Below are 21,359 nucleotides of genomic sequence, written 5' to 3' on the forward strand. Positions count from 1 at the left end.
GTATGTGTATTAAGAGAATATCAGTTTATTCTTTCTTTGGGTGAAATTTTGCCTGTTTTGGTGATAGTTAAATGGGTTGTTATTGTTTTCAGGAAGAAACTTGCACAGCGACTCCAAGATGCTGAGGATCATATTGAAGCAGTGAATTCCAAATGTGCTTCACTGGAAAAGACAAAACTGCGGTTGCAAGGTGAAGTGGAAGATCTAATGATCGACGTAGAGAGGGCTAATGCTGCTGCAGCTGCTCTTGATAAGAAACAGAGAAACTTTGATAAGGTACAATCACAACAGTTGAGTTAGTTAGAGAAAGTTACATGTAGTTTTGAACAACATGCTTACTGTGCATAACTGTGTTATCCTAGATTTTGGCAGAGTGGAAGCAGAAATATGAGGAAAGCCAAACTGACTTGGAGGCAACTCAGAAGGAATCCCGTTCTCTAAGCACTGAGCTGTTCAAGATGAAAAATGTTTATGAGGAGGCTTTAGAGAATCTGGAAACTCTTAAACGAGAGAACAAGAATCTACAGCGTGAGTTTTACTAAGTGATAGAGTGCTCCTCTATTGTAAGCATATAGACTTTTCCTTTGCTCACTCATGGGAGGTGGGCTTCGCTGGTTGGGCCAGCATTTATTGCCCACTCTTAATTGCCCTTGAGAAGGTGGTGGTGAGCTGCCTTCTTGAACTGGTGCAATCCATGTGGTGTAGGTACACCCACAGTCCTGTTAAGGAGGGAGTTCCAGGATTTTGACCAATGCGACAGTGGAGGAACAGTGATATATTTCCTAGTCAGGATGGCGAGTGATTCAGAGGGGAACTTCCAGGTGGTGGTGTTCCATGCATCTGCTGCCCTTGTCCTTTCTAGATGGTAGTGGTTGTGTGTTTGGAAGATGCTGTCTGAGGGATCTTGATGAATAACTGCAATGCATCTTGTAGATGGTACACACTGCTGCCATTGTGCATCGGTGGTGGAGGGAGTAAATGTTTGTGGGGTGCCAATCAAGACTTCAGTGAAAAATTATTCCTAATTTATTTCAAAACAATATTTCTTTCTTCAAACAGAGGAGATCGCAGACCTAACTGAACAGATTGGTGTGAATGGAAAGACTATCCATGAGCTGGAAAAGGCCAAAAAAATAGCTGAGCAGGAAAAAGCTGACCTTCAAGCAGCATTAGAAGAGGCTGAGGTCTGTTTACTGGTTTTGACTTGGATTCATAGAGTTCTTGCTGAAATGGATCATCTTGTAACACGTATCTTTAATTAGAAATTTTTCTGCACCCATCAGTTCAAAGATTTTCAACCGTCCTTAACCAACAGCTTTTTAACTAATAAGATTTAAGGATTGAGAAATAAATAGAGGGAGGACTAAGAAAGAAATAGAGTGAATTAATGGTAAATCAGGAACAGAAAGGAAAATAAAGAGAGGAAAAGGAAATATTAGATTGAGAAAAGAGACTGGACAAAAATGTAAGAAAAAAATTTAAGATTTAAAATTTGAAATTTTAAAACTCTTAAAGAATTGATTACATACAGGTATGAAGTTGAACCCTTTAATTTGGGTCAATTCTCACCCAGTGCGGTTGAATGACATTGAGTTAAGAATTATCACATCATTAAAACATGCTATTAATTCCCAAATTTAACTTTCGGTAATGTGATATAAATGTGTAAACACAGGAAGTTTTTAAAAATAACAAGATGGCTAAATGTGAGATACCATTCGGGCAAAGCAAATGGCAGAGCAGCGTAAATCCAAAATGTTCTGGAGATTTTCAACTCATAGTGCAACAATCCCTGAACGTGCTAACCTATTTGCATATCAGTGGGTTGGATTTTGCGGTCATCGCTGACCTCCAAGAAAGCTGCCCACAAAGATGTAGTGATCTCTGTGACATGGGCTCCTTCTCTCCTGGCATTCTTTTAAATCTGGCTCCAAGTCAAGGGGATCTCCTTGCAAACCAGCAACAATTATGTCATCAAGCAGCGTAAGTAGCCAATCATATTGAAGTATTCTCACGGACAGCAAACCAGGAAATAAAAAATACTCAGTCCCTTAACTTTTATTTTTTCAATTTTACAGATAGCAAAATAAGTGATTGGGATACATACATGGAATTAAGGTAGAAGCTAAAATTTTCATCAACAAACTTTAGACAAAATATTATTTTAGAAATATGTAGAATTTCTTATCGTAATGGGAAAAAAATTACATTTAACGTAAGTAAAACTATTTTTTTCAGGATCATTGAAGCTATTTATCATTAATTATGAACTTAGCATGGCCTTAAAAACCCAGGTACACTTGGTTCAACATGGTATAAGTGTGTCAAGTCTTTTTTACAATGAGACCAACAGTGTATGAGTGGAAGTTCTTGTCAGATTAGTGATTTCTAATTGATGCATTCTTGGGGATGCTCAACAGCGCACCCTCTGGAGAAGCAAATAATCACTGGCAGTAACTTCTGGGTTTTCATATTTAACTACATATATGTGGACTCCAGAACTTGCTGTCAGTTTCAGAAAAGTAATGAAGGCATAGACTAACAGTTTTGATGACATTACCACTGCAAAATTCGACCCATTAGCTACTCAAGTCAAAGTTAGCACAATCTCTTAGGGATACTACCATTTTGCAATTTTACTAGCAATTGTAGAATGACCAATTGAACCTCTACAACCATTTTCTCATGGTGTTTTCCAAAATTGTACCACATGTCGGGTTCTGTAACATATTACCTGGATAAGTATTTTAGTTTGTGCTATGTTATGTTCTTTAAGGCATCGCTAGAACATGAAGAAAGCAAGATCCTGCGTATTCAGCTCGAATTAACCCAGGTGAAATCAGAAGTGGATCGGCGGATCGCGGAAAAAGAGGAAGAGATTGAACAAATAAAGAGGAATTATCAACGGACAGTGGACACCATGCAGACCGCTCTGGATGCTGAAATTAGAAGCAGAAATGACGCCCTGAGGATCAAGAAAAAGATGGAGGGAGACTTGAATGAAATGGAAATTCAGTTGAACCATGCAAACCGTCAAGCTGCAGATGCTGTAAAACATTTCCGAAGCTTGCAAGTCCAGTTCAAGGTTTGTGAAGCTTCGTATCATGCAATAACAATAAGCTGGTGTCAATAAATCAAAGACTTTTGTGGTTAAATTTGAATTTTTGCATACACTTTTCTGTGATAGATCTTCAGAAACAGTAATATATGTTTATCCTTAATTGAGATTATTTATTTCACATGTATGATTACATTATGGCCATAATGTATTGCCAGTAAGCACTCAAACCTTGTTAGTTAATTTTCAATACTGACTTAAATCAGCAGGGTGTAATGTAAAAATGAAATAACAGACACTAGTAATGCCTAAATTAGATCATATATGTGAATTTTTAAGTTACAATTAATTAATATCTATCATCAATCTGGTTTTAAGGACTGCCAGTTACAGCTTGATGAGTCCCTCAGATGCCAAGATGATCTCAAAGAACAACTGGCCATGCTTGAACGGAGGTGCAACCTACAGCTCGCTGAAATTGAAGAAATAAGAGCAGCCCTTGAACAAACAGATAGAGCCCGCAAAGTTGCTGAGCAGGAATTGGTTGATGCAAGTGAACGTGTGCAGCTCCTACATACCCAGGTAAAACATAGCAACAGCAATCTTTCAGGCTGATTTAGCTTTGCAACATTAAGGAACATGGACCATAGCAACTCTGATCAATTCTTCCAACAGAATACCAGCTTAATAAACACAAAGAAGAAACTTGAAACTGATATTAGCCTGCTTCAAAGCGAAGTTGAAGATGCTGTTCAAGAATCAAGAAATGCAGATGAGAAGGCAAAGAAAGCCATTACAGACGTAAGACACTTGTCTCAATTTTAATAGTAATCTCAAAAGCTTGTTATATTTCAAGCTCACTTTATGAGGTACTTTATCCTGTATATTAAGCCAATAATAATTTTGTTTCTTAATGTCATAACAAGGCTGCTATGATGGCAGAAGAGCTGAAAAAAGAACAGGACACAAGCGCTCATTTGGAAAGAATGAAAAAAAATCTGGAGCAGAGTGTGAAGGATTTGCAACTCCGTCTGGATGAAGCTGAGCAGCTGGCCATGAAAGGTGGAAAGAAACAGCTCCAGAAACTGGAAGCTAGGGTATGAAATCTTAGATATACTTGCTAGATTAGGATATGGTCCATTACTGATTTCTTTTAATGACACCGCCATCCTAAAGAATAATGTGATCATCAACAGAGAAAATCTTGCAATGTTTCCATTGGATCAGATATAAACATAATTGGATGTTCTTAGTTTTTTGTTCAAGGTGGTTTTACTTTCTTTAAAGGTACGTGAGCTTGAGAATGAACTTGAAGCTGAACAGAAACGGTGTGCAGAGGCAATTAAAGGTGTTCGCAAATATGAAAGGAGGGTCAAGGAGCTCATGTACCAGGTAAGGGAGATTTATGTTGTCTTGACTTTTAATATTTTTAAAAATGGACATTTTCTCCCCTCCACTTCTGAAATTGCAGACTCTTGTAGTGATATGATTCCAGGAATACTGGGTACCTCAACCAAGTATCATAGTCATTTTGTGTGAAATCCCAGCCAGAGAATGTTGACCAGCTACCACCTACAAGACATGTGATTGAATACTCTCCACTTGTCTGGATGAGTGCACCTCTATCAATACTCAAGAAGCTTGACACCACCCAGGACAAAGCAGCCCACTTTATTACCCACCACCTTCAACATTTACTCCCTCCACCGCTGACACATAGTGGCAGCAGTGTGTATCATCTACGTGATGCACTGCAGCAACTCACCAAGGCTCCTTTGACAGCATCTTCCAAACCGATGACCTCTACCACCTAGAAGGACAAGGGCAGCAGATGCATGGGGATGCCACCACTTGTAAGTTCCCCTCAAGCCACACACCATCCTGACTTGGAACTATATCACCATTCCTTCCCTGTTGTGGGGTCAAAATCCTAGAATTCTGTCCCTAAAAGCACTGTGGGTGTACCTACACCACATGGACTGCAGCTCACCACCAAATTCTCAAGGTTAATTAGCAATGGGCAATAAAAATGCTGGCCTAGCCAGCAACGCCCACGTCCCGCAAAAAGAATTTTTAAAAAGCTATTTAACAATGATAGCAACATAACTCTGCTCAATTCTGTGCTCACTTGACATCCACACGTGCATACTTCACAGCAGTTGACACTGGACAGTAACAAGAGCAGGAACTTTGGCTCATTTTCCCCTCTCTGGCTAAGGGTGACTGTAAGCAATTGCACATCCCCAATTTCCACCCTGATTGAGATCGAATGATTCAAAGGGGAATAGAAGGTGAAACCTTCTGGTCTCTGACTCAGTCCATAATGACCTGTAATTTTATCCAATAATCCATCCAAAGACCATTGGCCAAAACTCCTGGTTTTTGGATCATCAGAGACTAGACATAAAATTGAAAATGGGCATCCGGACCCTGTGGAAATCCTTTTGCACATAACTATGTGGGAATTGCCCGGGAACTTTCAATTTCCAGTGAGCAATTCCCCTGCTCCCTGGCAACCTCTTTGAATGTCATCAACTCTGACTAGAGTCGGAGACTTTGGACAGTTCCGCGGTACTTACCTTGATAGTTACCCAGGAAATGTTAGAAAAATTAAAACCTGATCTAACAACTGAGTAGCTATACAATCCATTACCCAATCAACCCCTCGATCCCCTGACTACCCCTCCCAACCTGACCCAACTAACCCCGATTACCAACTACCTACCAAACCAGACTACACCCCCGACCCAATAACCATCTCATCAACCTCACCACCTAACTACTCTACCTGCCTGCCTACTTGCTAACCCTACCCACCTCATCCATCTGCCCACCTACCCACCCACCTTCCCACCTTACCCATCTAACTACCCTACCTAACTACCACCTACCTATTCACCCGCTCATCCATTCACCCACTCACCCATTTATATATTCACCCATTCACTTATCCATTCACTAACATTCAGACTGGACCTTTAAACCTACCATATGGCCGCTAGTGCTGTAAAAAGGGGCATGTCCTTTCTTACCCTGACTCTACTCCACTCGACAGAGTTCCCTCGTAAAAGCTAGGATCAGAAGATCCCAGGAGAAATGTGCAGCTGCATTGGGTCAAGGAAATTTTTGAGCACAGCAGCAATCTGACCATCATTGCTACTGCTCGAAAGACCTAGGCCCTTGTATTCATGTTTCCTTTCTTGTTTCTCAACAGTTTTCACTCTTCTCTGGGTTTGATGTGTTGAGAATGGCTGCATACCCCTCAGTACCTCACCAAAGAATCACTATCCATGTATACCTCTTGACAGGTGTATCCATGTTGGTAATTTAATTACAGTGTCATGGCCAAGCTTGATGCTACCTTCCCTGACTAACAACATGTCCTGACCCACTATCCACAGACATACAGTGGCCCCAGGAGTAACTGAATGCTGCCCAAGAGCAGAGGCATCGGCTGATATTCTCATTCACTCACCCAAAAACATTAAGGCTCATTGTGGCACTTCTCTTACCCAGAACAGCTAACTCGAAGGGACTACCGTTCAATCTTGGGGCTTTCCTGCTCGGTATGGTTTACCTCATAAAGAAAAACACCGAGCTATCCAGGGAGAGTTAGTCTGAAACCATTTAACCATTTTTAACCTTTTAATACAGACATGCAACTGAAGAGCTTTTCAAATAGCCATGTAATTAGTGCACAAACTCTATACCTTTCTGTTCACAAATTCTGCACCCAGACTGAAGAAGACAGAAAGAATAATCTGAGACTTCAGGACCTGGTTGACAAGCTGCAAATGAAAGTTAAAACCTATAAGAGGCAATCTGAGGAGTCTGTAAGTAACACTTATGCTTTCAGTTACTAGTATGTAGCAAAAGATATGCAATCCATACTTTAGTATTTATGCATTTATCCTTTGGACATTAGAAGTAAATTATTTATTTCATCTCAAATATGTAATAAACTGCAAAAAAAGTTTTGAGTCAACAACAACAATCTGTATTTATGTAACAGCGTTAAAATAATAATTGTATAAAGGTACTTCACAGGAATGTTATCAAACAATGTTTTGACACTGAGCCGCATAAGGAGGTTTTAGGGCAGATGCCCAAAAGCTTGGTCAGAAAGGCAGGTTTTAAAGGAGGGTCTTAAAGAGAGGTACAAAGATGGAGAAGTTTAGGGAGAGAATTCTAGACCTTCAGATTTCAGCATCTTAAGGATGACCACCAATGGTGCAAGGTGCTGTAATTAGAGGAGCACAGATATCTCTGAGGTTTTTAGGGTTGCATGAAATTACAGAGATAAAGAGGGGAGAGGCCATGGAGGGATTTGTGAACAAGATAACTTTAAAACTGAGGCATTGTGGGTCTGGGAGCCAGTAGAGGTCAGTGAGCACAAGGGGTTGGTGAACAGGACTTAATGTGAGTTAGGACATGGGAGCAGAGTTTTGGATGGCCTCAAGTTTATGGAGAGTATAAAATGGGAGGAGTGCTTTGGAATAGCCAAGTCTAGAGGTTACAAAGGCATGGATGAGATTTTCAGCAGCAGATGAGTTGAGGCAAGGGTGCGATTGAGCTTTGCTATGGTGGTGGAAATAGGGAGTCTGAGTGATCGTGTAGATAATTAGTTGGAAGCTCATCTTTACATCAAATATCAGTTTGTGGTGGGGATTGAAGACAAACACTTCCCATTACTTCAAGGAAATTTCTGCTCATCAGTGCTGGATGTCAGATAAGCAATGTGACAATTTAGGGAGAGTAGAGGGGTCAAGAGAGGTGATGGGAAGGTAAAACTGGGTGTCATCAGCATACACATGGAAACTGATGCTGTGGTTTTGGATGATGTTGATAAGGGGTAGCATGTGAGTGAGGAACAGGAAGGGTTGAAGGTTGGATACTTGGGGGCCACCAAATCTGACAGTCCAAGAGTAGAAAGAGAAAACATTTCAGTGATTATCTGGCTACAATTATACTGATAAGAATGGATACTGCATAATTTGAGACCCTGAAGTGCTAGAGCCACTTGGCAGAGATGAAAAAAATGTAGCATGACTACTACATATTTTCCAATTTGATTGATGTTGCTTTCACCATTATAAATGTAGCTGTCTGTATTTAGCTAGTCACTTCAGCTCTATCTACTTTTCCTTTCAGGAGGAACAAGCCAATGTCCATTTATCCAAATTTAGGAAGGTACAACATGAATTGGAAGAGGCAGAGGAGCGTGCTGATATTGCAGAGTCCCAAGTCAATAAACTCAGGGCTAAAAGTCGTGATTTTGCCAGCAAGGTAATGTGTGTATTACAAACTCAAACTTAATGCATTGGTGCACTAAATGGAGATTAGTCAAAATATTCAAGTAAGTAATTAGGTTTTAGAAGTAGCAAGGTATATGATATCTGCCAGTAGTTAGACTTTCCCCATGCAACCTTCAGCTCAAAAAATCTTTGCTCTCAAAGTTGCTCTAAGTGTGAACCAATAAAAACACAGAGAGGAAAACAAGACACCTGCAACATAAGTGAACATGGGGGCATAGCACTGATCCCCTTAAATAATGAAATAAACATAGGAAGGAAGTGTATGCAGCTCAAGGAACTTTGTATCAGAGTCACTGAGTTGGAGGCCGAGATATAGACACCATGATGCACCATGGAGGGGGAAAGTTACCTGGACACTATGTCCCAGGAGGCAGTCACACCCATTAGGCTTGGGTCATCTGATTTGGTCAATGGTCAGGAATAGGTGGGTGTGGCTGTGAGTGAAGCAGGCATCGGGATTGAGAAGGTAGAAGTGGCAGAGCCTCAGCCTTTGCAATTGTCCAACAGGTCTAAGGTTATTGAAGCTTGTATGGATGAGAGCAGGGCCTGCAGTGTGAATGAATGAGCTGACCATGGCACTGTGTTACAGGAAGCCATTCAAGCAGGGGAGTTAATAGGAATTTGGTGGTAGCAGGGGACATGATAGTCAGGGCAATAGACACAGTTCTCTGTAGCTGAGAGCAAGAGTTCAGAAGGCTGTGTTGCCTGCTCTGTGCCAAGGTTCAGGACATCTGCTCGGGGCTAGAGAGGAATTTGCAGTGGGTGGGGGGAAGATTGTAGTGGTCCATGTGGGCACCAACGACATAGGTAGAGCTAGGAAAGGCATTCTGAATAGGAAGTATGAGCAGCTAGGTGCTAAATTAAAAAAAAACAGAACCTCAAAGGTAATAATCTTTGGATTATTACTTGAGTCACAAGAAAATTTGCATAGAGTAAATCAGTTTAGAGTGTTGAATGTGTGGCTCAAAGATTGATGTGGAAAAAATGGGTTTCAATTCATGGGGCACTAGCACCAGTACTGGGGAAAGTGGGAGCTGTAACATTGGGTTGGTCTTCACCAGAACCATGCTAGGACCAGTGTTCTGGCGAGTCATATAGCTAAGGCGGTAGAGAGGGTTTTAAACTAAATAGTGGGGTGAGGGACCACGTGAGGGAAGATGTGTTAAATTAAATGAAAAAGGCAAGGCAAAAGAGCAAGGTAGCAATAAGGGAATTGACAATCAAAGTGTGACAGAAAGGGACAGAACAAACGAGCTTAAGAGTATAACAGCAGATAAGGCCAGAGTTTGCAAAAAATATCAAAAAGGCAGAACTAGTAGATGCACTTGTTATAATTTTCCAAAATTCCCTTGGTTCTAGAAAGGCCTCATCAAATTGGAAACTAGCAAATGTAACTCCTCGGGCAGAACTTTGCCCTTGATGGGCGGGCAGGCCCCACCGGCTCAGAGGTACAACAAGTGATTAGGAAGGCAAATTAAATGTTGTCATTTGTTGCAAGGGGAATGGAGTATAAAAGTAGGGAAGTTTTGCAACAGTTGTACAGGGCATTGGTGAGACCACATCTAGAGTAGTGTGTACAGTTTTGGTCTCCTTACTTGAGAAAGGATATAATAGCATTAGAAGCAGTTTGGTGAAGGTTCACTCTACTGATTTCTGGGATGAAGGGGTTATCTTATGAGGAAAGGTTGGACAGGTTGAACCTCTATCCATTGGAGTTTAGAAAAATGAGAACTGTCCAACCAATGCCCTGTACAACTGTAACAAAACTTCCCTACTTTTATACTCCATTCCCCTTGCAACAAAAGACAACATTTAGTTTGCCTTCCTAATCACTTGTTGTACCTGTCCAACCTTTTCACAGAAAGAGAATCAAATGGAGGGAAAGAAAGATTGATTAAGAAAGAAAGCAGAGACATAAAATAAAAGAAAATAAATACATTGAAAAATTAGAAATTTTAAGATTTTCCCAAAAAGTTCAAAGCCTGAAGGAATGAGACTCCACAATGTAACAGTTAATTTTCAGTGCCAGAGAGGCAGCTTGCCAACAATTAACAACCAACATGGTATATAGGCTGCAAATTGTTAGTTATAGTCTTAAATATATGCAGCAGGTTTAGTTTATATCTACTGCACAAATAAAGAAACTTAATGACATTCAATGCATTTCAATATTGAACCAGGCTGCAATTTACCATTTTTTAAGGAGCTGATAATGGAGAGATGCAACTTGGACTGCAACCTTTGGATATTTAAGTTAGCTTTGCTTGAAATTGTTGAATCTTTTAGGCATAAATAACAATGAATACCATTAGCCTCATTACTATTTTGACAAAAAATTCTTGCCCAATAGATATCAAAGTATCAATAAAATTTTTATATTTTTGAATATCAACCTTGGTGTAACAATTGTTTCTAATTTTACTTTACAGAAAACGCTAGAAAGTGAAGAGTGAACCTGATTTGGAAATTAAACAAAGGTTACAAGAAATCTGCATAATGTGAATTTCTTTGTATTCAATTGAGAAACAATAAAATCTTAATTTCCTTGCAAATCTATATCTTTATCTGCTTCATTTAATATTCATTTATGATTTATTTTATTAATCTTTTGAACTTGTTTAATAATTAGGAGGAATTAGATAGTTAACTTCCATGGTTTCTACTTGTTGTTGAAAATGTTGGATGGTTTTTACATTGTTCCATCAAATTGAATGAAAAGTGTGATATTTATATTGATATATTTTGTATTTGATGGGGAAAATCAGGAATAGGCATTTGTGAAACACTCAAAATTAGAGTTTTTGTGAAACCACGAACATAAATGCAGTTGTCAGAGATTGGTTTCATACTTTCTATGGACTTCTGAAGGGCTGGGCAACCCAACTTTGAGAGTCATCTTGCGTTGATTTGATATACTTCAGGCTTTGCACTGATGGGTGTAACTAGAAAGCTATGTCAGTGATCTGACTGTGGTATGCACTATCACAAAAGATCTGAGACCACCTGAGAATTTGTAAATGGAATTTTGAATGCTATTCATGCTAACATGGTCTGGCTGACCTGACTTGTCACTCATACGTTAAAATGTAATCAGAAATTGGAGACCAGTGATCAGAGCTGAAGGTACAGAGTTCCAACCTTCCTTGGTAAAGTGACAAAGCTGCATGAATGCCCTTAAACCACTTCTTCTTCTTAAGTTCACTCCCTGAAGGCAGGTCTACCTCCACCATGGGTAGGGCAAGAACGTAGGCCCCAAATCGACCTCAACTGTAACGGGTTTTATTCTCTATTCTTTCGTGCAAGGCCAGTATTTGTTGCTGATCCATAATTGACATTGCTAGGTCATTTCAGAGGGCAGTTAATAGTCAACCACGTTGCTGTTGGTCTGAAGTCACATGGAGGCCAGACCAGGTAAGGATGGCAGATTTCCTTCGCTAAAGGACATTGGTGTACTTGATAAGCTTCTACAACAATCGATGATAGTTTCCTGGTCAGTATTACTGAGATTAGCTTTATATTCCAGATTTATTCACTGAATTCAAGTTCCACCAGCTGCTGTGGTGGGATTTGAACCCATGTCCCCAGGGCATTAGCCTGGATCTCTGGATTACTAGTTCAGCAACAAACTGGATGAGTTGCACCACAGCATAACCAGGATCAATATCCTCACAGGGGTATTCGCTAGTACTGTGGGGGTGGGTTTAAGCTGGATTGTGCACCGGTGAACACCAATCTGATCCACACAAGCCATCCAGACATTTAGCACAACCCCAAACGGGTCTGAGTTGCTGTGGCAACATGCACTTTTACATGCAAGCTAGATCTTTAGTGATGGTAGAGGAACCAATTTTCTTTCCATCACATGGCTGACCAGGAGTCTTTCCCGCTCTTACCACCTGCCATTGATATATGTTAGAAGGATTTACAAGTTGATACTCAACCTGTTTGGCCATGTTATGAGTGCACCTTCCTCGGCCATCAAGTCCTGAAGTGGGACTTGAACGAGGAGCTTCTAGCTCAGGGGCAGGGGCGCTACCCACTGTACCACAAGACCTCTTGTCCTCAAACCACTAGATATAGGTTTTTCTTGAAAGCAAATGTTAACTGAATATTTAGTGTACCCTACTGATGCACAACTTCCATATGTAACTAAACACACCAATCCACCAAATTTAGTAGGTCCAGAGTTGGATTAATATTTTCTCTTTTTCCTTACATACTCAGAAGCTGGACTTGAACTACTAGTCATATCCTGAAGTTTATATAGTGCCTGGTTAGCTCACTTTTGAACTGTCATACATTGTCTCTCTACCATGCCCTGAAAGACATTGGCAACCATGGACTTCCATGTGTTGGTATATGAATATGCTTGGCAAGGTACTGTGGTGGTTTGCTATTGCCTTCTGCAGTATGGCTGACCAGCAGACTCTCCTACTGTTACCACCTGCCATAGGTGTATTGGAAGGATTGCCAAGTTGATAATCAACCTGATTGCCCATGCCATGCACACACCTTCTGTGGCCATCAAGTGCCAGAGTAGGATTTGAACCCAGAGCTTCTGGTTCAGAGGTAGGGACGCCACCCACTGCACCACAAGACCTCCTTGTCAAATGTTACCCAGCCCAAATTATCTCAATTGTTACACTCAAATCCAATCACCATAAGAATAGCATGCACAATGCTGTGATATCAGTTCATTGTTTCTTGCAAGAATCAAAGACAAAGTCAGAAACAAAGATGTATAACCTAATGGTACTTTATTCAACAACAGAATGTTAGCACAATAGGGACACATAGTAATACAGTAAAACAATCAAGTCAGAGGGAGTACAGCTGCATTAGGTTTCAAGGGAGTAAGGCAAGGCTGGATGGCCTCTACTTTAATGCCAGGAGTATTACAGGTAAAATGCATGAGTTAAGGGTGAGGAATGACACATGGAATTGTGATATAGTAGCTATCACTGAGACATGGTTGAGGGAGGGCCAGGATTGGCAGCTCAACATTCCAGGATATAGAATCTTCAGATGAGACAGGGGAGGGGGTAAAAGAGGAGGAGGCATTGCATTATTAGTTAAGGAGTCAGTTACTGCAGTCAGGAGAAATGATATCTTGAAGGGGGCACCGAATGAAACTCTGTGGGTAGAGCTTAGGAATAAAAAAGGGGCAGCTGCATTGTTAGATGTTTATTATAGACCCCCAGATAGCGGGAAATTGAGGAGCAAATATGTGCACAATTTGCAGAGGTGTGTAAAAACAATAACATAGGATAATTATATTAAGTGATTTCAACTTCCCCAACATTAATTGGGATAGACATAGTGTTAAGGGCTTGGATGGAGTGGATTTCTTGAAATGTGTACAGGAGAACTTTTTAGGTCAATATGTAGAGGTGCAGTGCTGGACCTAATTCTGGGGAATGAAACCGGACAGATGGCTGAGGTGGTGGTGGGTGAGCATTTTAATGATAGCGACCACAACGTGGTACAATTTAAACTTGTTATGGACAAAGAAATAGACAAGTTGCAAAAAAATGTTTTGGATTGGGGAGAGCGGATTTTAGTAAAATAAGGCAGGATCTGGCCAAGGTAGACTGGGAACAGCTACTTGTGGGGAAATCTACAGAGGAGCAGTGGGGGGCATTCAAAAAGGAAATGGGAAGGGTACAGGCTCAATATGTTCCCTCTAGGGTGATAGGAAGGAATAACAAACCCAGAGATATTCAGGATATGATGAGAAGGAAGAGAGAGGCTATTAGCAAGTACAAGGGAAGCAGATCAGCAGAGGCATTAGTGGAGTACAGAAAGTGCAGAGTGGAGCTTAAGAAAGCAATTAGGAGAGCAAAGAGGGGATATGAGAAAGCTCTGGCTGGTAAAAGTAGGGAAAATCCCAAGATATTCTATAAGTATATCAATGGGAAGAGGATAACCAGGGAAAGAGTAGGGCCCATTAGGGACCAAGGGGGCAAACTATGGGTGGAGCCAGAGGACATCGCTAGAGTGTTGAACAAATACTTCACATCCGTCTTCACCCAAGAGAATGAGGATGAAGGCATCGAACTTGGGGGGAGAGACTGCAAGGTTCTTGAGCAAATTGATATAGGGAGTGACAAGGTATTGGAGGTAAGGGCAGGCTTAAAAGTGGACAAATCTCCAGGTCTGGATGATTTGTGCTGAGGGAGGCAAGGGAGGAGTTCGCAGGGGCTCTGACCAAAATTTTTAATTCCTCTCTGGCCACGGGGGAGGTGCCAGAGAACTGGAGAACAGCTAATGTGGTTCTACTATTTAAGAAGGGTTGTAGAGATAAGCCAGGGAACTACAGGCCAGTGAGTCTCACGTCAGTGGTAGGGAAACTATTACAGAAAATTCTGAAGGAGAGAATCTATCCCCATTTGGAGAGGCAAGGATTGATCAGGAATAGCCAGCATGGCTTTGTCAGAGGGAGGTCATGCCTAACAAATTTGATTGAATTTTTTGAGGAGGTGACCAGGTGTGTAGATGAGGGTAGTGCGGTTTATGTAGTTTATAGGGATTTCAGCAAAGCCTTTGACAAGGTCCAACATGGGAGACTTATAAAGAAGGCAAATGCACATGGGATGCAGTGTAATTTGATAAGGTGGATTCAAAATTGGCTTAGTTGTAGGAGACAGAGGGTGATGACAGAAGGATGCTTTAGTGACTGGAAGCCAGTGTCCAGTGGCGTACCACAGGGATCTGGGCTGGGTCCCCTATTATTCATTATTTATATAAACGACATAGATGACTATGTGGGGGGTAGGGTTAGTAAGTTTGCGGATGACACAAAGATTAGCCAAGTGGTTAACAGTGCGTTTGAGTGTCTTGGGCTACAGGAAGCTTTAGACAGGATGGTCAAATAGGCAGGTAAGTGGCAGATGGAATTTAACCCTGAAAAGTGTGAGTTGATACACTTTGGAAGGAGTAATTTGACAAGGAAGTATTCAATGAACGGCATGACACTAGGAAATTCTGAGGAACAAAGGGACCTTGGCTTAGATGTGTCCGTAGATCTCGGAAGATGGAGAGGCATGTTAGTTGGGTGGTGAAAAAGGCATATGGGACACTTGCCTTTATCCGTCGAGGCATAGATTACAAAAGTAGGGACATCATGTTGGAGTTGTATAGAACCTTGGTGAGGCCACAGCTGGGGTACTGTGTGCAGTTCTGGTTGCCACATTATAGGAAGGATGTGATTGCACTGGAGGGAATGCAGAGGAGATTCACCAGGATGTTGCCTAGGATGAAACATTTGAGTTATGAGGAGAGGTTGGATAGACTTGGGTTGTTTTTGTTGGAGCAGAGAAGACTGAGGGGCGACCTGATTGAGGTGTGCCAGATTAAGAGGGTCATGGACAGGGTGGATAGTGAACAGCTGTTCCCCTTAGTTGAAGAGTCAATCACAGGGGGACATAAGTTCAAGGTGAGGGGCAGGGAGTTTAGGGGGGATGTGAGGAAAAACTTTTTTACCCAGAGGGTGGTGACAGTCTGGAATGCGCTGCTTGGGAGGGTGGTGGAGGTGGGTTGCCTCACATCCTTAAAAAGTACCTGGATGAGTACTTGGCATGTCATAACATTCAAGGCTATGGGCCAAGTGCTGGTAAATGGGATTAGGTAGGTAGGTCAGGTGTTTCTCACGTGTCAGTGCAGACTTGATGGGCCAAAGGGCCTCTTCTGCACTGTGATTCTGTGAACAGAAAATACTGAAAATTCTCAACAGGTCACGCTGCATCTATGCTAGCACAATTAATCCCATGACAAAAGTTAAGTACTGGAAAATTCATGCAATTAACTGATGGAAGCCTAAATCATTAGAAGCACAAAGGTAGCTTTTATTACAGCATTTCAGCAGTAGTAGCTCAATTCCTCAATTGAAACAAAACTGATATTACAGTATGAAAAGGTGGCAAGATTAAGTATGTCTTAGCAAGGTTACATTTACATGTATTCGGTGTATCATTGATAAATTCTGAGATTTGAATATGCAGAATATAGCTCTAAGTTTGTCCTAGTTCATTAGGCATTATGTCCTTGACTCTTTTGATTTCCTCTGGACTGTGCCTTTTGAGATTGTGGGAAGTTGTGAACAATGGCATTGTCTTCTTTCTTCAGTTATTTTCCAATCTAGCTCAATTATTTGAAGAAGGGCCAGAGGGAACATATCAAGAAGCTTTATTTGTATAAAATATGTACTGACCACTTTCCCTAAGCTAAGAGGCTGGGTGTGTATGTGTGTGTGTGTGGGTAGAAAATGAGTGAGAGTTTCTTTTTTTTTAAAAAGGAAAGAAATTGAACTTTGAAAGTAAGCTGAAAAGCTTTAGTTATTATTTGATTATTGGTTCTGTTTAGTTCCTATTTTAAAAATGGAGGCATCCTAATTCATGGCACCTGTGAGATAAAATGAGAAAGGATGAGAGGCAGATTTGGAGACTGTCTTCATCCTAATTTCAGCTGTCTTTTGCAAAAGTGATTTCAATTTTGCAAGTAAACTAAGTTTCTAGTAGTCACCTGCTTATTACCTGTGTTTGGTAGTTCGAAAATGAAAATTTCTATTGATTGAAACAGATATAAAGCCAGAGGGCTAGGTTTTCCTGGAGGACGCAGCAAGCTTGGTTAGGGAAACTTATGGACTCAAGAACCATCTCCTTTAGAAAGGTCTCCGCCCGCTATATTTTCATTCTGAGGAGGCATACTCCCTCATGGGCCCTCATATCCCCATGCCCCCTCATATTCCCCCATGACCTCTCTATAACCCTCCATGTATCCTCCATCACTACACATCCAGCATCCACTATGGGCAGACCTCAGGAACCATGTCTCTGAAATGGACATGAAAAACCTTGTAAACAATCTAACAGAGCTATCATTTCAACACATTTCATACTGAAAAAAAATTCTCCTTCAAAAAAGCCATTCAAAAAATTAAAATCCCCTCAAGCAGTTAATCTGTTGCAAAAAAACCCAAACATCTCTTTCACTAGCCACATCAAAGGCATATTACTCTTTAATAACTTCTTAAAAACTATCAATTAAATTGCTGATAAGTTGCTTGGGAGCTTTTGAAACTCCATTCAGCATTCATGGCAGGCCCAGCTGTAATAACAAACCATTTCAACTCATAGACATTGAAACCTATTGAAATTGCAAAAACAGATAACTGTTTTTTTTCTAAGCTACACCAGATGCCCTGTTAATCAATGCAATCTAGCAGTGGGTGTCTTTTTTTCTTTTAAGTGAAAGCTGCAGACTGCTTTTCAATTTTAAATGTCTAAAGATTTAAATTACTTTAGGTTATTTAAGGGTTCCCAGCAGTGTTTCTTTCAGTTTTGAATGTGAGAAGTATTCTAGTGCATCTCAACACCTATATGGTGATGTAATGGTCAACTTACCTTTGCAGGACAAAGCTCTATAATCAATGACTGCAGTAAAAATACATTTACCTTACAATACAGCATCTAACCAATGAAACTGAAAAAGAAAAGATTTTTCTTCTGTATTTTAAAGGCTGTCAATGAAAGATTCCAGGAGCAGGTAACTGTTCTCTTTTGTTCCCTGCTTGGGACAGGGTTCCCCTATGGTTCATGACTCCTCTGAGGTGCCAGGAACTACATATTCTTAACAAAAGGACTGGACTCCACAGAAATTGTAGCTGGGGGGTACAGTGGTTGGACTGCCCAGCCCCCGCAATGGAGCCAGCAAGGGTGGCAACGCTGCAGAGCGGTGGGCTACCTGCACCCTTATCCCCCACTGGCAAAAATAGCTGGAAATGGGAATGGAGGTAGGAATTAGGTCTCGCCCACCATTTTTAAAGATCTCCCAAGTCAGCCCAACTCAGCAAAAATCCAGGTCAGAAACTCGGAGAATCAGTGAGATGGAGATGAACATAGACACACTTGAAAATCATCATATTTAATAATTGCAGAGTTCCTTAGAACGTTAAAAGCCAAACCTATAACTTACTCACCCTAAAGGCTATGGATGCTGGGCCAATAGAAATTTTCAGGATCGAGGTCAATTGATTTGCCATTTTAATTTTCTGTCCCAATCTGACCTCTCTGTCCTCAGCCTTCTACACTCTTCTAATGACGCTCAACGGAAGCTCAAGGAACAGCACCTCATATTACAGGCTTCCCACACTCAACATTGAAGTCAACAATTTCAGCTCACAATCATCGTTCCCATTTTTTGCACTGGTAATGATTCTGCTATTGTCAATTATAGCTCCTCTAGAGTCATTTTCTGTTTCATTTCTTATCCTATTTGCACACCATTTTGCCTTGCCTCATCATCCCATTTGCCATTTAATCACCTCTGTCTTCCACCCTTTCACAGACCTTCTCTTTTGTTCATTCCCTCCCTCTCCAAATTCCCTGCCTCTGCACTTGCTTAAAACCCATTACGTCCCTGACTTTTGCCAGTTCTGATATAAGGTCAATGTCCTGGAACACTGGGTGAGATTCTAACTCATTCAAAACCTATTAATTCACACAGAATTAAAATTTGGCTCATTAACTCAGTTTCTCTCTGCAGAGATGCTGCCGGATCTGTTGAGTATTTCCAGCATTTTCTGTTTATATTATTGATTACTGTTATGTAAGGTGGTCAAGGGACACGGAACAATGTCGAGTTAGTTGAGTTAAGGTTCAGATCTAACAGAATGGTGGAACATGCTTAAGCGGCTGAATGGCCTATTCCTGCATTGCATCATGTAAGGAATGACATCAAGACAGTTGACATACAGTAACTGAATAGTTAACCTGCGGAGAATAGAGAAAGCACTTCAGGGATGTCCTCAAAGAACCCCTGAAGAGCTCATACATATCTGCCAACTCATGGGACACTCTGGCTTGTTACTGATCAAAATGGAGGAGGGTCATTTAAGAAGGTACCAAACATATTGAGAGATTTCGTCAGGAACATGCAGAGGCATGTTGACGCATCAGAGGGAGTGCACAAACCTCCAAACGACCCATGTTCCCAACCCTTTAAGCACCACCTGCTCCGCAAAAGGCAGAGTCTGCAGATCACGCATTGGACTCATCAGCCACCTCAGAACTCATCAACCTGGAGTGGAAGAAAGTCATCCTCAATCCCAAGGGACAGCCTGAGAAGAAGAAGGAACAATTAACATTTGCTAATTCTTAAAATGCTATTTTGGAATTTTGATTGATATTCTAGTGAATGAATTGCAGAATTCAATTCATTATCTAGTAGAAACGGTGAATGAATGACATAAAAACATAGGAGCATTGGAACAGGAGTGGGTATTTGTATTGTAGTATTTTAGTAAAGCAACCTGCTTGGTTGGCACCCCATCCACCACCTTAAACATTCACTCTCTCCATCACGGAAGAACAGTGGCATTAGTGTGTACCATATACAAGATGCACTGCAGCAACTTATCAAGGCACCTTTGACAGCATCTTCCAAACCTGCGACCTCTACCACCTAGAAGAACAGGGGCAGCAACTGCATGGGAACACCACCGCCTGCAAGTTCCCCTCCAAGTCACACATCACACACTATATTGCCATTCCTTCCCTGTCACTGGGTCAAAATCCTGGAGCTCCCTTCCTACCAGCATTGTGGGTGTACCTACACCACATGGGCTGCAATAGTTCAAGAAGGAGGCTCACCACCACTTTCTCAAGGGCAATAAGGGATGGGCAATAAATGCTGGTCCAGCCAATGATGCCTACATCCCATGGAAGAAAAAAATGGAAAAATTCTTATTGGAGCAGTCCTATATGTTGGCAGCACCAGGGGTGGTCCTGGGCTTCTGAAGGCTTGTTCTCTGTCAGAACTGAGATAAAGGTTATTGAGATTGATAATGCGGCTCCTGGAATTTAGCAGCATGTTGCATCTCTGCAGAGAGAGCCTCTGGGCTTGGCAGAACTGTGAAGATAATCATGAGGTTTTGCACAACTGGGAATATGAGATTTTACTCACTGGCAGATTCTGGTCTCTACCTGTGGAGCGGTAAGGGGAATGGACCAATAGCATTGATTTGGGGATCCCATTGCTAGCAATACTGTTTTTTGACCTTTCCAAGGGATCTGTTCAAAACTGAGCTTTGAAATACTGCAAAAAACCCTTTTCAGATAAGGCCACTCATGTACGATTTTTACAGTATAATGGACAGTCAAAGCACCAATAAAAATTGCAGAATATCATCTAGTAAAATATAATTTGATTTATTCAGCCATTGTAAATCATGAGCCTCTACAGGGCATAAACATTCCTATTATTATGGGGAGAATTTTCTCCGTATCGGGTGGGGCGTGCAGGAGTGGGCACTAGTGGTCCAATGGCGACCTGGTGACCTATTTAAAGGCCAAGCTGCAGCTGCATCAAGGCTGCTGTACATGGCCAGAGGTTGGGGGTAAGGCACATCTAAAACAGCCATGCAGGAGGGTAGGGCGGGTGGCCACTGTGCACCCAGGTTTTCTGATGAGTGCCTTGCTGCCCTGCTCGAGGAGGTGGCAGCACGGCGGGATGTGCTTGTCCCTGAGGACGGGAGGAGGAGGCCACCCGACTTGTTGAAGTGTACGTGGGAAGAGGTTGCAGAGGTCATGAGCTCCCATGACATAGTGCGACGCTCAAGGACCCAGTGCCACAAGCGCTTCAATGACCTGGCTGCGCACGGGAAGGGTGAATAGCATGTTGGCATCGTTCACTGCAACCATCATATAACCTTCTCCCCCACTGGCGGACCACCCATGTCTGAGTGTCCTGAGTGCAATGAGTCAGTGACGGCATGTGTCCTTAGCTGGGTGGCCCACCAGATATTGCCTATGTGTCCGTCAGCATGAGAGGGTTGTGAGGAGATGGGTTCTGCGCCCACAGCATGTGGGGCAATGACACCCACATGACTGTGGTGGGGTCAACCTGGAGGGGCTATACCCAGGCGCAGTGCTCAAACTCCAGGACATGTGGAAGTCAGGGTGATGACACGGTGTGCGGGGATCTTCAAG

At 41.7% G+C, this 21,359-nt stretch overlaps 1 protein-coding gene across 1 annotated transcript in view; it reads left to right on the top strand.

Annotated features, from left to right (window-relative positions):
* LOC121293597 (myosin-4-like) overlaps nt 1-10,850 on the top strand; it is a 30,602-nt gene extending 19,752 nt beyond the window's left edge. Inside the window, exons 29-39 of the mRNA XM_041216682.1 lie at nt 93-276; nt 363-528; nt 1,060-1,184; nt 2,777-3,085; nt 3,437-3,640; nt 3,734-3,859; nt 3,985-4,155; nt 4,346-4,450; nt 6,796-6,891; nt 8,210-8,344; nt 10,803-10,850. Of these exons, the coding sequence (XP_041072616.1) occupies nt 93-276; nt 363-528; nt 1,060-1,184; nt 2,777-3,085; nt 3,437-3,640; nt 3,734-3,859; nt 3,985-4,155; nt 4,346-4,450; nt 6,796-6,891; nt 8,210-8,344; nt 10,803-10,826 (1,645 nt within the window). The 3' untranslated portion in view covers nt 10,827-10,850. The remainder of the gene's footprint in view (nt 1-92; nt 277-362; nt 529-1,059; nt 1,185-2,776; nt 3,086-3,436; nt 3,641-3,733; nt 3,860-3,984; nt 4,156-4,345; nt 4,451-6,795; nt 6,892-8,209; nt 8,345-10,802) is intronic.
* Nucleotides 10,851-21,359: the final 10,509 nt, after the last annotated feature.

Source organism: Carcharodon carcharias, chromosome 22 (genome assembly GCF_017639515.1).
Source record: "Carcharodon carcharias isolate sCarCar2 chromosome 22, sCarCar2.pri, whole genome shotgun sequence".
Classification (NCBI taxonomy): Eukaryota; Metazoa; Chordata; class Chondrichthyes; order Lamniformes; family Lamnidae; genus Carcharodon; species Carcharodon carcharias.